Source organism: Somniosus microcephalus, chromosome 30 (genome assembly GCF_052327205.1).
Source record: "Somniosus microcephalus isolate GS21.2 chromosome 30, FLI_Smic_1.0, whole genome shotgun sequence".
NCBI lineage: Eukaryota > Metazoa > Chordata > Chondrichthyes > Squaliformes > Somniosidae > Somniosus > Somniosus microcephalus.
The window spans coordinates 43,129,345-43,147,931 of NC_141016.1; the positions used below are offsets into that span (position 1 = coordinate 43,129,345).

General features: G+C 46.6%; 1 protein-coding gene across 5 annotated transcripts in view; it reads right to left on the reverse strand.

Annotated features, from left to right (window-relative positions):
* The window catches only part of LOC147098181 (zinc finger MIZ domain-containing protein 1-like), a 162,277-nt gene that overhangs the window by 14,144 nt on the left and 129,546 nt on the right, over positions 1-18,587 (reverse strand). For 4 of the 5 annotated variants that reach the window (XM_085971386.1, XM_085971387.1, XM_085971385.1 and 1 more), the window contains 3 exons: positions 16,456-16,700; positions 7,472-7,618; positions 5,399-5,559 (listed from right to left, as the gene is read on the reverse strand). In XM_085971386.1, coding sequence (XP_085827512.1) covers positions 5,399-5,559; positions 7,472-7,618; positions 16,456-16,700 — 553 coding nt within the window. The remainder of the gene's footprint in view (positions 1-5,398; positions 5,560-7,471; positions 7,619-16,455; positions 16,701-18,587) is intronic. The other variant, XM_085971388.1, reaches the window with a different exon arrangement.

Consider the following 18,587-nt stretch of genomic DNA (forward strand, 5'->3'; position numbering starts at 1 on the left):
AATTATGGTCACTGTCGCCAAAATGCTCTCCTACTGACGCTTCCACCACTTGCCCGGCTACATTCCCTAGAATTAGGTCCAGTACCGCCCCCTCTCTTGTAGGACTTTCTACATGTTGGCTCAAAAAGCTCTCCTGGATGCACTTTAAGAATTCTGCACCCTCTAAGCCTTTCACACTCTGACTATCCCAATTAATATTGGGGAAGTTGAAATCCCCCACTATTATTACCCTATTATTTTCGCACTTCTCTGAGATTTGCCTACGTATCTGTTCCTCTATCTCCCCCTGACTGTTTGGGGGCCTATAGTACACTCCCAGCAAAGTGCTTGCCCCCTTTTTGTTTTTAAGTTCTACCCATATGGCCTCATTAGAGGAACCCGCTAATATATCATCCCTCCTTACAGCAGTAATTGACTCCTTAATTAATATTGCAACACCCCCTCCCCTTTTACACCCCCCTCTGTCTCGCCTCAAGATTCTATACCCTGGAATATTGAGCTGCCAGTCCTGACCCTCCCTCAACCATGTCTCCGTGATAGCAACAATATCGTACTCCCACGTGTTCAACAACAACTTCAGTTCATCCACCTTATTTGCAAGACTCCTTGCATTAAAATAAATGCCTTCCAGACTTGCCATATTCCCTTTTGCCTTCACATATTTGCTCTGCCTTCCCAGCTGACTTGTTTTTTCCTCCGTATTTGGCTGTAAATCACCCCCTACTATAGCTCCACTCTATCGTGGCTGATCTTTTGACCTCAACTCCACTTTCAATCCAATATAAGACCTGTGGAAGTGAAAACTAAAAGACCACAGTCCACCATGGATGGCCTTGTAGGTATAGACACTTCCCGATGTAGTACTAAGTCATACAGACCAGAAGGTCCCAGGTTCAGTTCCTCATTTGCGAGCTGATCTCAGCAGGGGCAGCAGCTGGAAGTGCTGAAGTTGGCATCGGTGCTTCTGAGCTAGGGAGGGGAAAAATGTCAACCGGGATTCCTGCTTCTGACCACTTTCCAAAACCCTTGCTGCAACGATCAGAGGTCAGTTGAGAATGTATTGGACTCAGCTGTGATTGCCTCTGTATTTGAATAACTACCCCCATATTCACTATCCAGGCTAACACAAAGAATAGCCACTTGATTATGGTGCTGTCGAGCTGTTGCCACCTGTGGAAGAGAACCTCTCCAAGAGACAGGGGAGAAGTTTGGAAAAGGAACAAAATATAGCAGTCATCAACACACTTCAAAATTACATCATGCTTGCCCCAGCTGATCTTCCTGTATTGTAAACTCCATAGATTACAACTCTCATGATATTGTTTTTGTGGGTTAAATTTACCCTTGAGAATCATCAGCATGGGACTTGCAGTTTACATGCTTAGAAAATGCTCAAAATGTTACAAATGAATGGGCAGTAAAAGTGCAAGTTAAAAAATGTATCACAGTAAAAGAGACATAGGAGACAGCCATGTTATGTTATTAGAAAGGAGAGGGTGGGGAGAAAAAAACACCCAGTGCTCCTGTTCCTGCTGGAAAGTAAACCCAGGCTGACATCAGGCCGACAGGATGTGGCTCTGCTGTGATGGTTTCCAGGGTTGAATAGTCTGCTGATGCTCACTATCTAGGCTCACACATTTAAGGAATGGGACTTGGGAAAGGTACCATAGAGTTGTGCCTAGTTCAGTGCCTTCAGCAACAGAGGGAAGAAAAAGAAACTTTTAAGCAATGCTTCTTGTTAACTTTACTACACTCCAAATGCCATCTGGCTCACTTCAGTCTCCTTTCTCCATTGATATTTTTAAAGATATTAGAGACCCGATTCCCCAAACAGGTGCTTTCACCGAGGAGAGTATCATCACAGGGAGCGGTGGCTAAGAAGCCCCTGATTGTCCATCCATTAATTTAAATCATCTGAATATCAGGGGCTGCAGGCCCACAATATTCCAACTAACGCTGTCTGCAAACTCTGCTCCTTCCCAGGAGCACCTGATCGTTTCTTTGGGGGTCACAATGGCTGTTTTATACCATGAGTCATGACATGGGGGTCAAGTTCCAATGAATCGTATATATTCAATAATCAATGTTGAAAAAAAGTCACTGTTTTGTGATTATTTACAAAATATAAAGAAAAATGTTTCAGCATCATTCCTATTAGAATTGCTGATTTTGGGGGAATGGATTGCACAGTGGATTAGACCGAGGTCTTTCATCTCTGACGGCTAGATTCAAATGCAGCCATGAATGATAGGATAAAAGTCTCCTCTGGCTGGTGACTAAGGAACCTATGGGCAGTCTCAATCCTGTTCCTAGTTGGCATGGACCCACAAAAACAAAATTGCAGCTGATTTTGCATTAATTGACAACCTCATTAAGGCCATAGGCTGGTGACATTAATACCAGAAAAATGTTGTGATGCTCTTGTTCTGAGAACAAATAAGGAGTTCTACTGTTTCTAATCTATTCGGTCTCTGACCTTAATGTTGACACTGTTGCCTGAAATGGAAAGTGTTCTATTCATTAGGACCGATATCCCTCTTTGTGATGAACATACGATTTTCAAAAAACCTAGTCAGTTCTCTCAGTAAGCTAGGGGTACACTGACATACCAATTCACTAATTTTGAAGTGTAAATCCAGTCAGATCACACTAGGAAATGGAAAACAGCTGGGAGATTTAAACCCAGTCTGCAGATCCCTGACCACACTGTAAATCAGGTCTTCAACAGTTTGGGTTTCAAACTCTTGATTGCAGGCAGCCTTGTAATGCCATGATGTCAAAATATCACAGGGCTTGAAAACCAGCTGCAGAAAGAGGAAGAATGGGTTTTGAAGGGCCAGTGTATTGGGGCTATATTGTATGTTGCATTTATTCTGTAGTAACAAATTCAATGTTAAACGTGACAACTTTATTCTTCCCCCTGAAGCTGAGGGATACTCACTGTCACCCCATCAGAGACAGTATGTGCAAACAACTTGTACCTCTTATTCAGAGACAGATTAGCTACTGACCTACAGCTTACCCAAGTGTAAAATACTGCAGATGCTGGAAATCTGAAATAACTGAAAATGCTGGAAACACTCAGCAGGCCAGGCAGCATCCATGGAGAGAGAAACAGAGTTAACGTTTCAGGACTGTGACCCTTCGTCAGAACTGGAAAAAGTTAGAGATGTAACAGAGTTTAAGCAGGTGCGGGGGCAGGGAAAGGAGGGGAGGAAAGAACAAAAGGGACGGTCTGTGCTAGGGCGGAAGGGATTAAATGTTGTAAATGGGGATGGCAGAATCATCAACAGCTGCCATGTGAAACAATAGGGGCAGGGCTTACAGTCTGAAATTGTTGAACTCAATGTGGAGTCCAGAAGGCTGTAAAGTGCCTAATTGAAAGATGAGGTGCTGTTCCTTGAGCTTACGTTGAGATTCATTGGAACAGTGTAAGAGGACAGAGAGGTCAGAGTGAGAGTGGAGCAGAGAATTAAAGTGACAGGTGACCGGAAGCTCGGGGTCACCCTTACGGTCTGAACGGAGGTGTTCCGCAAAGCGGTCGCCCAATCTGCGTTTGGTCTCCCCAGTGTAGAGGAGACCGCATCGTGAGCAGCGAATACGGTATATTAAATTGCAAGAAGTACAAGTAAATCGCTGTTTCACCTGGAAGGGGTGTTTGGGGCCCTGGACAGTGGGAAGGGAGGAGGTAAAAGGGAAGGTGTTGCCTCTCCTGTGCTTGCACTGGAAGGTGCCGTGGGGTGGGGAGGGGAGGGGAGGGGCTGTTCTGTTGGGGGTGATTGAGGAGTGGACCAGGGTGTTGCGGAGGGAGCGGTCCCTTCGGAATACTGAAAGGGGAGGTGAGGGGAAGATGCATTTGGTGGTGGGATCACGCTGGAGGTGGCGCAAATGGCAGAGGATGATTCGTTGAATGTGGAGGTTGGTGGGGTGAAAGGTGAGGATAAGGGGAACCCTATCATGGTTCTGGGAGGGAGGGGAAGGAGTGAGAGCAGAAGTGCGGGAAATGGAACAGACATGGTCGAGGGCCGTGTCAACCACGATAGAGGAGAATCCTCGGTTGAGGAAAAAGAAAGACATATCAAAAGCACTGGTATGGAAGGTGGCATCGTCAGAACAGATGCGGCAGAGATGGAGAAACTGGGAGAATGGAATAGAGTCCTTATAGGAAGCGGGGTGGGAGGAAGTGTAGTCCAGGTAGCTGTGGGAGTCAGTGGGCTTGTAAAATACTTGTTACTGTTCTTGCTTGTTGACCCTCTGTCAAAACGTCAAATGCAGGTTATGCTGAATGAGAAGATGTCATATACAGCTGTACCAGGGACAGTGGAAACCAACAACCTGAGGGGAGTGTTGCAAGTTCCCTTTTCCTTGGAATATAACAAGAATACAGGCCACCTAGTTTTTCACGCATTTTGCAGAAGGGCCCTTCGTTGATTATTTAAATTGATTGATCCACCGCTGATTTCAGGCAGCCGCCAGATCCGCCTAAAAACAGTGAGGACCAATCGCAGATTCAGTGCAGGGCCTTGCGCTCAGATATTGCATCTGTTTTATGCCCAAAAAAACAGGTGAGACGTACACCAATTTCCACCCCCGGTGTGTCCAAGTAACTTTGCTGAATGTGGCCCACGCCAAGTTCCAGGATGCCGGTTCAGGCCCACAGAATTCAGCAATGCCAGTGGCACCCGTTTCCATTTGCTGCCACCCCCACACCTGTGGAAGTATGTACATCACCTTGTTTATATTCTAAGCTGTCTCCTGAGGCAAGACCAGATATAAACAAACATGATACCAGGTACGTCTGTTTTTTGGCAGCTCTCTAGTATACTTGAACCATAAGATTGCAATAATTTTGATAACCCTCATGTCGACATTAATGAGGTTTTATATTTTCCAAAATGACAGAGTACGGTTAAGTGTAAATACCATATGAAAGGTATGGTGGCATAGTGGTTAGCACTGTTGCCTCACAGCGCCAGGGACCCGGGTTCGAATCCGGCCTCGGGTGACTGTCTGTGTGGAGTTTGCACATTCTCCCCGTGTTTGCATGGGTTTTCTCCGGGTGCTCCGGTTTCCTCCCACAGTCCAAAGATGTGCGGGTTAGGTTGATTGGCTATGATAAATTGACCCTTAGTGTTAGGGGGGATTAAATACGTGGGGTTACGGGGATAGGGTGGGATATGTGTTGGTGTAGGGGTTACGGGGATCGGGTGGGATATGTGTCGGTGCAGGCTCGATGGGCCGAAATGGCCTCTATCTGCACTGTGGGGTTTCTGTGATTCTGTGATTCTGTGAAAGGTGGCTCCACTGCTTTAGCACTGTAACTATTCAGCTGCCTCAGTGACTAATCTCCAGGGACATGACAACTGATGCAAAAACATTTCAAGGTGCGAAGCCTTACCTGATCTGGCATGGAATGCCCAAGGGGCTTGTCAGGAGTCATATTTGGGATGTCTGGTGGGTAGGACAGTGGTGGTCCGTGCATAAACTCATTAATGGATGTGTTGGTAGGATTGCCATGGGGGAAATCAGGAAAGTTCCCCTGCCCGGAATAGACCGAATCTGTTGAAAATAAAAAGCAGTGCTATCACCAGGTTCTGGTGTATTATATTGATGCATCGTAGCAAAAACACACTTAACCAAATACACCTTAATGTTGTGTGATACTCTTCATTCATCCTTCAAACTGCTCATACCCCAATGATAGGCCTGTATCAACCAGTACTTCACCTAGTGTTATACAACTCAAAATACTCTCTCCAGACAGCATACAAGTCCATATTGTTCTCCTGGTGCGTTTTACAGTCCAAGTTAACAATATGAACATTTCACACCCTGCATTGGACTGGACTGAAATCTTGGTGACAATAAAAAACACACTTTGGAATGTGTGTAAACGTTCTAATGTGTAATCAGTCCTTGATTTTATATTTGCCAAATGTATAGAATTAATGAGATGCCGTAACTTGCAGCCTCGGTTTAACTGTTAACAACCCATGAAGTTGGGCATTATCACAAAGAGTTTGGTCTCACACGGCACCTGATATTCCCCACTCAGTGACTTCTCTATGTCAGATATTCTTCTTGGAGACCCCAAGCAGAAACAGGCAGTTTGCAAGGAAGATTTAACTCGATACCACCTCACTGCTAGTTACACACATTACGAAAACAAGCTGGCGGAAAATATAAAAACTAACTCCAAAAGCTTTTATAAGTATATCAAAAGCTTTTATAAGTATATCAAAAGGAAAAGACTGGTGAAAACCAAAGTTGGTCCATTGCAGTCAGATACGGGGGAATATATAATGGGAAATAAGGAAATGGCAGATCAACTAAATGCATACTTTGGGTCAGTCTTTACGAAGGAAGACACAAAAAACCTCCCTGGGATATCGGGAAAAATAGGGACATTGGCAAAGGAGGAACTGACGCAAATCAATATCTCTAAGGATATGGTGTTAAGGAAGCTAAAGGGATTGAAGGTGGACAAATCCCCAGGGCCTGATAACATGCATCCTAGGGTACTGAAGGAGGTGGCCCTAGAGATAGCGGATGCACTAAGGATGATTTTTCAGAATTCATTAGACTCGGGAACAGTGCCGATGGATTGGAGGGTAGCTAACGTTACCCCACTATTCAAAAAGGGGGGTAGGGAAAAAGCAGGTAATTACAGACCTGTAAGCCTTACATCAGTTGTGGGCAAAATGCTGGAGTCCATCATTAAGGATGAAATAGCGGAGCACTTAGCAAATGGGGACAGGATAGGACAGAGTCAACATGGATTTACAAAGGGTAAATCGTGCTTGACTAATCTATTGGAATTTTTTGAGGGAGTAACTGGTAGAATAGATGGGGGAGAGCCAGTAGATGTGGTGTACCTGGACTTCCAAAAGGCCTTCGATAAGGTCCCACATAAAAGATTAGCATGGAAAATTGAGGCTCATGGGATAAAGGGGAAAGTTTTGGCGTGGATAGGGAACTGGCTGTCAGATAGAAAACAGAGAGTTGGAATAAACGGCTCATTTTCTGAATGGCAGGCAGTAACAAGTGGGGTACCACAGGGATCTGTCCTGGGCCCCCAGCTGTTCACAATTTACATTAATGACCTGGATCAGGGAGTCGGATGCAGCATTTCCAAATTTGCAGACGACACTAAACTAGGAGGGGGGGTGGGCTCAGAGGAAGAGACCAGGAAGCTCCAGAGCGATTTGGACAGACTGGGCGATTGGGCGGATAAATGGCAGATGCACTATAATGTGGACAAGTGCGAAGTTATCCACCTTGGGTGCAGGAACGGGAGGGCAAATTATTATTTAAATGGCAATAGATTGGGAGAGGGGGAAGTACAGAGAGACCTGGGTGTTCTTGTACACCAGTCACTGAAGGCGAGCATGCAGGTGCAACAGGCGGTCAAGAAGGCAAACGGTATGCTGGCCTTCATAGCAAAAGGGTTAGAATACAGGAACAGGGATACCTTGCTGCAGCTGTACAGGGCACTGGTGAGACCACACCTCGAGTACTGTGTACAGTTTTGGTCGCCTCATCTGAGGAAGGATGTTCTTGCCATGGAGGGGGTGCAGCGGCGATTCACCAGGCTGATACCAGGAATGGCGGGAATGACCTATGAGGAGAGACTATGTAGTTTAGGGATGTACACACTGGAGTTTAGAAGATTGAGAGGGGACCTCATAGAAGTGTATAAAATTCTGACAGGTCTAGACAGACTGGATGCAGAAGGAATGTTTCCCTTGGCGGGTGAGAACAGAACTAGAGGACATAATTTAAGGATAAGGGCTAAACCATTTAGGACAGAGATGAGGGGGAATTTCTTCACTCAGAGAGTGGTGAACCTGTGGAACTCATTGCCACAGAGGGCAGTGTATGCCAGCTCATTAAATATATTTAAGAGGGAATTAGATATATTTCTACGGGCAAAAGGGGTTAAGGGTTACGGAGAGAAGGCGGGGACGGGATACTGAATTAAAGGATCAGCCATGATCTCATTAAATGGCGGAGCAGGCACGAAGGGCCGAATGGCCTACTCCTGCTCCTATCTTCTATGTATCTATGTATCACCAGTGGGCCCCAAGCATGTTGCTTCCCTTTTGGTTGGAACTGAATGTGCACTGTGGAAAAGAAAATGTGTTAAAACCAGAAATAAAAATAAGTCCTTTCAGTAGGCACGTGCACGCCTGCCTTGCAGTAATATAACCTCATATACTTACTATGAGCATCACCACTGGAGACTGACTTGTAAATGATAAAACAATGGAACTCTTATTTTGGAATAAATTTCAATAGGGGAGAAATTCGTGTGGTTTGCGCCGCACATTAGTGCCACGAGATGGCACTAAAACGCTGATGAGAGCTTTATCTCAGGTTGCAGCGCTGCACGCCATATCGGTGTCGCCGGTAGCGCTGCTGCTGAACGCGATCGCCATCACGGTGCTCGTGACATCAGTGAGTGTGCAACGCTCACTTGACGCCCGATCTCCCAACTTTGTTACAGCCAATGAACTTACCGGCTGGAGAAAACAACGACAGCTTCAGGTGGCGTGCAGCAGCAGGAAGCCGGCTCCAGCGACGCTATTTAAAGGATCATCACCAATCACTTGGACCTAACAGGTTTTTGAAGTTTGAGTGGCTGTGTGCTACTTCCTGCTACTGGAAGAGTTTTCTTTATTCATTTCAAGGTTCTTTGGTATCAGGGAGTGTTGTGGCAAGTACAAAACTCCATAATTATTTCTGAAACGCTCCAACCTACAACACTTGCTAAAAGTCATGGGGGCTGTACTAGCAGTGGACCTCGCCCTCCAGGATCTACGGCGTAGGGAGCGAAGGCAGCAAGACAATCAGCCTTCCGGATGGGCTGTCTGTAACTGGCTCATCAGACTCCGATTCGCAGAAATGAAACCCCAGATCACTGTAGCTCACCACATCCCCATCATACAATTCCTGTCTCACGCCATATCACAGCATCCTCCTGGGCACAAAGGTGAAATGAGAGAGACCCCACAAAATATTCCAAACACAATTAATAAATTTATCTATAAACATATCACATGAATTCTAATAACGAATGACCCTTGCGCCTGCCATAGTTGAATAGCTGTCATTGTGTGCAAGTTGTGAGATGTGGGCGTGAGCGTTGCTAAGTAAAGATTGTTGGTGGGTAAGTGCTGGGGGTCTGGTGCATTGAGCAGTGTGTGAAACTTGTGGTACAGATGGTAGTATATAGCATTTGTTGAAGCCTTCACTCACCCTGACCACCCATGTGAGCGTGTTAAACCTCTTCCTGCACTGTGTGGATCCTGGGGACCACAGTGCTGCCTGTGACGTGGTGTGCCACCTCCCTCCACATAGTCCGGCAGACCTGTGGCGAGGGCCTCCTGCCAGTTGGCGGGTACAGGACCGCCCACCTTCTCTCCACCGCTAAAACCAATGCCTCTAAAACTTCATTGGAAAACCTCCGGGCTCTCTCCCTGGGGCACCGTTCTGCCATCAGGATTTGTAAATAAGTGCTCCTTCTCGTTGCCCTTCTTGATTGTTGAGGCAGCTGCACACCTGACAATGCTGAGAATGAGGTGCTACAGCATCAATGAACCTCCCCTTTAAGTAGTGAAAAAAGCCTGTGACAACAATTACTTGCGTTTAGACTGCCCCCAATATTGGTCCACCTTTTCAGTGTAACGCCAATGAGCTTGGGTTTTTAGACGAGAATCATGACTGCAATCATTTTAATGAGGAGTGAGGACAAATTCTGTGTGCAGCCCAGATGATTTTCAACTGGCGCTACTTAACCATTTTTAGTCTAAACATTGCCCATTTCTTGGCTATAACGAATTTCTAGCCCAATGTGCTATATAACTTTCTACCGAAGTACTTCTAATTTCTAAAGTTGATTACAAGGTTGAATTTGATAAATCCCCAGAATAACAGATATTTACAATATTCTTCCAATAAATAAAAACTGGGAAGTTTACAATTCTTATTTTTGTGCAAAAGTGATAAATTAATAAATCAAGCTACAGACAAATTGCTACAAATCCAATTTTCTACCATTCTGGTGCACTTGAAAATACAGTAAAGTCTCTCAGTGTAAAACTGCTTACGTTAGCCAAAGGCTTATTGTACATTGGGGTGTCCAAACTGTGGTTCCTAAGCCTTGGCTATCCAGACCTATGTGCGTTTGTTTATATATCTTATTTACTGGTTTGTTGTTACAAAATTTGGAGAGAGTTGTTGTCTCTTGTTGGTTGATAATTCCTCAAACAAAATAAATACTAAGTTATGTTGTATCAGTAATTTGAGATTTAGCAAATTAATGGGAGTATGGATTTAAACTTTATAGTGGGTCTGATGTAATACTCACCAATGCAGCCTACAAGGACAAGTGGCTTGGACACTCATTTTAGAACTGATTAATGGCCACTACATGAGCAGTTGTACTATGTGCACGCTTCCTTTACCTATTATTCTCCCTTGTGTTTTGGTCAGTCCAATAAAGGGGCTTTTTCTGCCCGACCAGGCTAGTCCTGCAGCATTATTCTTTTAAAAAGCTGATTGAAATAAAAACTGCAAATGCATATCACGTCAGTGTGTCAGAGCAATGTGCCTGGCATGGGAAGGCCTTGGGTGCAGCTGTGCTTCTGACTAGAGTGAAGGACAAAGGAAAAGGACACTGCTGCTCACAAAATGAGCCAAGCCTCCACTGATAGCAGGAAATACAGATGCTGCTTGTCACTACTGGCAAACCTGACAGCTAAAGGGAGGCGAGGAAGAGGCAAGTGCCTTTCCAGCACTGCTTGTGAGCCAGGAGCAGCAGGAGTGCTTCCCCCCGGCCCGTCAAGCTAACCTGCTTCCCTCCCCGAGATCGGAACCAACTCCGCGAACACCGACACCCCCAACCCTGATCTCCCGTGATCACCCCCTGACCCGCCAAACCATGCTGTACCCCCGCCGCCAGCCCCAACCCGAGAAACAGGAAACCGACCTGCTCTTGGGCTGTGTGCTCTTTTGCCCGCCCGACAAGGAGCCTATCAATCAGCTGGCTTCCGGGCGGGGAGCTACAAAACAAACACGCACGCAGTGGTGTTAAAACAGACAGGAACTCCTTCCCCCGCTTAGAAGTCCCGCCCCAGTAATTATCAGGGCCACCGTGTCCTGGACAGGATAAGCTAGTGCCTGCCACCCTTACTGTGTCCATCACTGCCTTTTGCACACTAATCTTGGGATTTATTATCATTTTTCTTTAAAAGCAATCATTCCATTCTGTCTGTATTGTAATTATCAGTAGCCAAGGACCTGTAAATCAACAGCACTGCACAGTACCAGTGCCTGCTTCTGATTTGACAGCTGCAAGTGGTTCCTTATGTCTCTGACATTGGCCCACACAGGATTTTATTACTCTAACCCTGCTTGTCACTAGAGGCACATACAAAATGCTGCTGATAATCTGAAGGTTAAGAGCGTTACTAGCTTTCTTTTTGTTCCTCTTAAGCTAGAAATGCCCCATCTGAAAAGCCCTTCCTTCTCCCTACATTCACACAGGATTGAAATCAAGATTCATTGCCCTGTCTTGTACTTCAACTCATTCTTTTTCACAGGGCCTCAGAACTGTGGAACTCCACCTTTCCTTCCCCCTACAAATTACAGCTAAGATTGGCATCATCCAATAACTATAGCCCTGATGTGGAGATGCCGGAGTTGGACTGGGGTGGACAAATGTAAGAAGTCACACAACACCAGGTTATAGTCCAACAGCTTTATTTGAAGTCACAAGCTTTCGGAGCGCTGCTCCTTCGTCAGGTGAAGTGGAGAGATGCATAAAGACACAGCTTATATAGTCAGAGAATAATGTCAGATGTTTACAGGTAATCTTCCTAACTGCCATTTATCACACCCTCGGCAGAGAGATAATCACAGCAATCAAAGGTGTGAATGGTGTCCAAACAGGTCAGTCAGGAAAACATTACATCAAAGAACAATGAGGTGGGGTCACAAGGGGTCAAATGTTGCAGATGCTGGGGTCTGTGTGAAGAACAAAAAAAGACAAAAAACATTTTGGACACCATTCACACCTTTGATTGCTGTGATTATCTCTCTGCCGAGGTGTGATAAATGGCAGTTAGAAAGATTACCTGTAAACATCTGACATTATTCTCTGACTATATAAGCTGTGTCTTTATGCATCTCTCCACTTCACCTGACGAAGGAGCAGCGCTCCGAAAGCTTGTGACTTCAAATAAAGCTGTTGGACTATAACCTGGTGTTGTGTGACTTCTTACATATAGCCCTGAGTTTAACCTAAGTGGTCCAGTGGGAATGGGGTGGCTAAGTGTTGGGCGCCCATTATACACCCTGCCTGATCTTACACTCCATTGAAATCAGTGCAGGGTAAAATTGGGTGGGGTATAAAATGGGCTTTAACCCAAACCCGCCCTGTTCCCACCAGGCGTTTTAGGTTAAAATTGGGGTTTATGTCTCAGTTTACCCAGTCTCTTTAACTTTTCAACCATGTGCTGCACTATGACATTAGGGCTGCACCTTATTTATTTAAGTGTTATATTAAACATCAAAGTTAAGGATCCTGTGATATTTGATGAAGGAAAAGAGCATTGTTCTGCACACAATGTACAGTTGCAATATGACTCAGCATCACACCAAATCCAAACTGCTGGACTATCTGCAGCTTATCCCACCCCAAGCGGAAGGATGGAATTTAATCAAAATAAAAATAAATTGAGACCTTTTGTGACAAACCTAATCCTTTCATGGAATTCCCTCGTACGAGACCAAATATAAAATTAAGCCGAAAATATTTTCATTCATGGATTTTCCCTCTCCGAATTGCAAACTCTTTTAAAACGTCATGTTTTATACAGTAACATTGCTTAATTTAGGGTGGGATACAAATATGCCGTTTATTTTTAAAAGCTGCGTGCAGTGAAGGAGAGACAAAGCGATGAAGCAGGAAACACAAACTACACCGGGGCTCGGACATGGTTAATCATGATTCTGCCCAACAAAAGTGAATTATTCAGACACGGCCGAGTCACTGGTTGTGACCCACTTCTCAAAAAGTGAGAGGTGGACACCCCTGATATGTGCAGCTACCATGGATAAAGCCTACCAGTGCAGGGAACTTACCATTTATGGGATATTTTTGTGAGTATTGGCAGAAATGATAATGAGGGAGACATCCACTGCAGGGAGATAAACTGATGCCAAGTAAAATCAGGATTATTGTTGATAGTTCATAGATACTTAGCCATTTGGCCCATCTTTTCAGGTAGAGCAATCCAGATCCTGGCAACTCAGTGAAAAAAATTCTCATCCTCTCCCCTCTAGATCTTTTGGCGATGAGTTTGATTCTATGACCTCTAGTTATTGACCCACTCACCAAAGGTAATATTTTTCCCTATTTATTCTATCAAAACCTCTCATCATCTTGAAAACCTCTATTAAGTCACCTCTTAACCTTCTCTGTTCCAAGGAGAACAGTCCTAATTTTTCCAACCTCTCCTCATAACCGAAATCCCTCATCCCTGGTAACATCCTGGTAAACCTCCTCTGTCCCCTTTCTAAGACCATTACATCTTTCCTGGAGTGTGGGGCCCAGAATTGTCCACAATACTCCAGCTGAGGCCTAACCAGTGATTTATAAAGTTCTAGCCTGATCTCTCTGCTTTTATATTCTACTAGCTGGAGTGCCCGGCGGTGCCGAGGGTTTTTTGAGGGCATGTTGTTATGAAAAAAGTAGAAATAATTTTTATATATATATAAATGAGTTTGTCTGTCTGTCTGTCTGTGTGGGAAGGAGAGAGAGAGGGAAAGAGAGAGAGAGAGAGACTGGGGGGGGGGGGGAGAGAGGCCCGGGGATCGAGAGAGAGACTGGGGGGAGAGAGAGACTGGGGGGAAGAGAGAGAGAGAGAGAGAGACTGGGGGGGAGAGAGAGAGAGAGACTGGGGGGGAGAGAGAGAGAGAGAGAGACGGGGGGGAGAGAGAGAGAGAGACTGGGGGGGGGAGAGAGAGAGAGACTGGGGGGGAGAGAGAGAGAGAGACTGGGGGGGAGAGAGAGAGAGAGAGAGACAGGGGGGAGAGAGAGAGAGACTGGGGGGGGGGGGAGAGAGAGAGAGACTGGGGGGGAGAGAGAGAGAGAGACTGGGGGAGAGAGAGAGAGAGAGAGACTGGGGGAGAGAGAGAGAGACTGAGAGGAGAGAGAGCGAGAGACTGGGGGGGAGAGAGAGAGAGAGAGAGAGAGAGAGACTGAGGGGGAGAGAGAGAGAGAGAGACTGGGGGGAGAAAGAGAGAGAGAGAGACTGGGGGGAGAAAGAGAGAGAGAGAGACTGGGGGGAAGAGAGAGAGAGAGAGAGAGAGAGATGGGAGGGAAGAGAGAGAGAGAGAGACGGGGAGTGAGAGAGAGAGAGACTGGGGGGAAGAGAGAGAGAGAGAGAGAGAGAAAGACTGGGGGGAGAGGAGAGAGGGGGGGGGAAGAGAGAGAGAGAGAGACTGGGGGAGAAGAGAGAGACGGGGGGGAAGAGAGAGAGAGAGACTGCTGGATTTAGTTCGGGATTAGCCTGGAGAGAGAGGGGGGGAAGGAGCGCCTCAGGCCTGGCCCGATGGACCCCTGCGAAGGAAGGAAGAAAGAAGGCGAGCTCTCCCTCCCTCTCCCACCCCCTCACTCTTTCCCTCCCTCACCCTCTCTCCCTCCCTCTCTCTCTCCCCTCTCTCTCTCCCTGCCCCTGTCTCTCCCCCTCCCTCCCTCTCCCTCCCTCCCTCCCCTCTCACTCCCTCCCTCCCCTCTCCTCTCCCTGCCTCTCTCCCTCCCTCCCCCTCTCTCTCTCCCTCCCCCTGTCTCTCCCTGCTTTCCTCTCTGTCCCTCCCTCCCCTCTCCCTCCCTAGCGCCTCAGGCCCGGACACTGAGCCGAGCCCCGGGACCGGGCCGAGGGGGGGAAAGGCCGAGTCCCCGGCCCGCGGCTGCAAACGGAGCCGAGCCCCGGGACCGGGCCGAGGGGGGGAAAGGCCGAGTCCCCGGCCCGCGGCTGCAAACGGAGCCGAGCCCCGGGACCGGGCCGAGGGGGGGAAAGGCCGGTCCCCAGCCCGCGGGCGCAAATGGAGCCGAGCCCCGGGACCGGGTCGAGAGGGGGAAAGCCCGAGTCCCCGGCCGCAAACGGAGCCGAGCCCCGGGACCGGGCCGAGGGGGGGAAAGCCCGAGTCCCCGGCTGGGGCCTCCAGCTCCACAAGGTGGGGAGACCTTCCCTGGAAGACAAATGAGTTCCCTAAATACAATTTAAAACTGAATTAATTTGTTCTTTTCCTTAATTCCCTGTATTAAAGTTCAGGTTTTTAAGCACCTCATAGCTAAGAAGACAACTGCACTACATGATCTGGCATTAAGCCATATAGAACAGAAAGGTGGCAGCTGTTAAAATGTGAATAAAAGTAAAAGCTGAGGTAAAGATGGCCGAATTAACGGAAGTTTAAAAGATTAGGCCCCGCCCACACACGCCATGAAAAGCCCCCTGTGACGCAGCGCGCTCCCCCCGTAGGATTGGTCAACCTTCACGTCACTCAATGCTAATGAGCGGATTTCCCCCGTATGATTGGCCAACCGCTAATGAGCGGAATTTTGAACGTTTTTTGTCTACTGTCCGAACAATTTTTGTCTGACCAAAAAGTAAATATGCCCAGGACACCCTCCTAATCATAACCTTTCTTTTGATATAACATATGTGTAGGTACGCTCTATAACTTTTGAGTGATGCCCAGACAGACAGACAGACAGACACCACTATCCTTTTTTTATATAGATAGATGTCTCTATTTCTAAACCCAAGTAACCCAGATGCTTTTTTAACCATCTTATCAACCTGCCCTGTCACCTTTAAGGATTTGTGTATATGGACACCAAGGTCTCTCTGCTCATCGACACTTTTCAAAATCATGCCATTTATAGTATACTATCTTTCCATATTAGTCCTCCCAAAGTGCTTCACACGTCTCCGCATTGAGCTCCATCTGCCGTGCTTCTGCCCATTTCATCATCCTGTCTATGTCATCCTGAAGCCTATAACTATCCTCATCATGATCATCTACTTTGCCAAGTTTTATATCATCTGCAAACTGTTTGATGTTTTCATTCACCTGATATTAAAAAAAATTCAAGTAAAAGGGGGAAAATGGGAAAATCGATAAAAGAAATGTGTGGATAAACAGCTTGTTGAGGAGGTAGCTTAGATTTGAAATGCCAAGATGCCAAGGAAATCCAGCCAAAGATAAGGAATAACTGCAGATTTCTTCACCGTTTATCCCTTTTAATTATGTGGGGGTTTATAGGTGTAACTAAGGTAAACATTGGAAACCTGTAAGGATCTTTCTAAGCAAGCTGACTGTCTATCTACCAATATGTTACTGTACAGGTCTGGAGCAGCAGCTCAGCCTTGTCCATGTACTTACTCTGATGAGCATAGTCACTGTTATTGCTGCCCCCTGGTGGCAGTGACAGTGGATAGGGCGATGTTCCTGGGCCCAGTGCTGCAATCATCTCCATTACATTCGGCATGATCATCTGGCTGGGACTCATTGTCTTGCACCTCTTGGCCATGGGACCATCTGGGTCGTCCTTAATGTGAATGTCTGACTTCACTGGTACCGGCCTCCAGCTGCACGTAGGATCAATTGTAACCTCTTCAAACTCCGTGCTAGGAAAATTAAACAGAAACGTAACCTTTACTTGTCCAAGTGCTTTCAGGTTGCTATGCCCTTACCATTCTGTGTCCATTTATGTTTATATATTGCATAATATGAAATTGTGAAAAGCCTATTGGGCACCATAATTCATCTCAGCGAATTTGAAATCAGCCAGGGTTCCAGCTCCCGAGCAGTATCCAGCAACTTCTGCTGAAAGGTGCGCAAGGATAGAGATAACATCCACTGAAATAGCCTGGCAGTGTTTATTATTGAGGCTCATTTGATGAAAACTGGCCATTTACATGGATTGCTACAGTCAATGTCCATACACAAGAGTCAGGAGTGGAAAGTGGCCAATGTCTTCCCACCACTGCCAGAAGCCCAACTGTTGCACCATAATCCTCAGATCTCCCCCTTACATCAGATACCCCCACTTCTTCAACAAGCCCGGAATTCAAAGCTACATTTGAATTTTGCCCGAATATTTCGCAATTTTAGAATGTTTTCCAAACACAGAACTGTTGCTTTTGATTTAGAGTTACAGGAAAAAAGCAAGACTGAAACATTATTTATATTTGACCTTTTCTCAGTTCAAGGGATCATTGTTGGGGGAATGGCTCATAGAAACTAATCCTACTGCCGAGGCACAACCACTAACAAAATGATGGCAAGAACACCAGACAGCTCACCCACATTCTTGCCCTACTCTCTGTAACTTTTCATTAACCTCATTATTGCTCCAGACAACAAATACAATGTTCAGCGTACAAGTTCTTTCAATAAGGTTTGTACTTATAAGTGTAATAGGCAGCTAGCTTTGAAAAAGAAATGTAAAAGGAGTGTATCCCTAAAGATAGTATTTTGATTTGCTGGTCAAAGACTGCCGCGGCATCTAGTCCGTAGCCGCCAGCTCACAGACAGTCTGTGCCAGCACCAGCTCACAGGCAGCTATCAGCAGCCAGCCGCCAGCTCACAGACAGCTATCAGCAGCCGGCCGCCAGGTCACAGACAGCTATCAGCAGTCCGCGCCGCCAGCTCACAGACAGTCTGTGCCAGCACCAGCTCACAGACAGCCACCAACAGCCAACTGCTAGTTCATGGCCAGTCAACTGCACTCAGCTGCCAGCTTGCAGTTATCCACCTGCAGTTAATCCACAGCAAGACGACGGGGGAGAAGTGGACATGAGAGTTCGGTGCCTCAGGTTACAAGAGGTTCTCTTAACTTCAAGGTTGTACAGAGCTCTGAGCCATGCAGGACGTTAGACTGTATGTGGTAGTCTGTGAGTTGCCCAGTCATTGCGCATTAGGACTGAGATGAGGAGATATTTCTTCACTCAGAATCTTTGGAATTCTCTACCCCAGAGGGCTGTGGATGCTCAGTCATTGAGTATATTCAAGAATGAGATTAATAGATTTTTGGATACTAAGGGAATCAAGGGATATGGGGATCGGGCAGGAAAGTTGAGTTGAGGTCGAAAACCAGCCTTCTCTTCTTCTTAGGCAGTCCCTTGGAACCGAGGATGACTTGCTTCCACACTAGAAAATGAGTTCTCAGGTGACTGATGAGTTCAATGTGGGACCTACAGTCTCTGTCACAGGTGGGGCAGACGGTGGTTGAAGGGGCGGGTGGGTGGGGTGCTTGGGTTGACGTGCGCTCCTTCCGCTGTTTGCGCTTGGCTTCCGCTTGCTCCCAGCGAAGAGACTCGAGGTGTTCGGCGCCTTCCCGGATGCTTCTCCTCCACTTTGTGCGGTCTTGGGCCAGGGATTCCCAGGTGTCGGTGGGGATGTTACACTTTTTCAAGGAGGCTTTGAGGGTGTCCTTAAAGCGTTTCCTCTGCCCACCTGGGGCTCTCTTGTCGTGTCGGAGCTCCGAGTAGAGCGCTTGTTTTGGGAGTCTC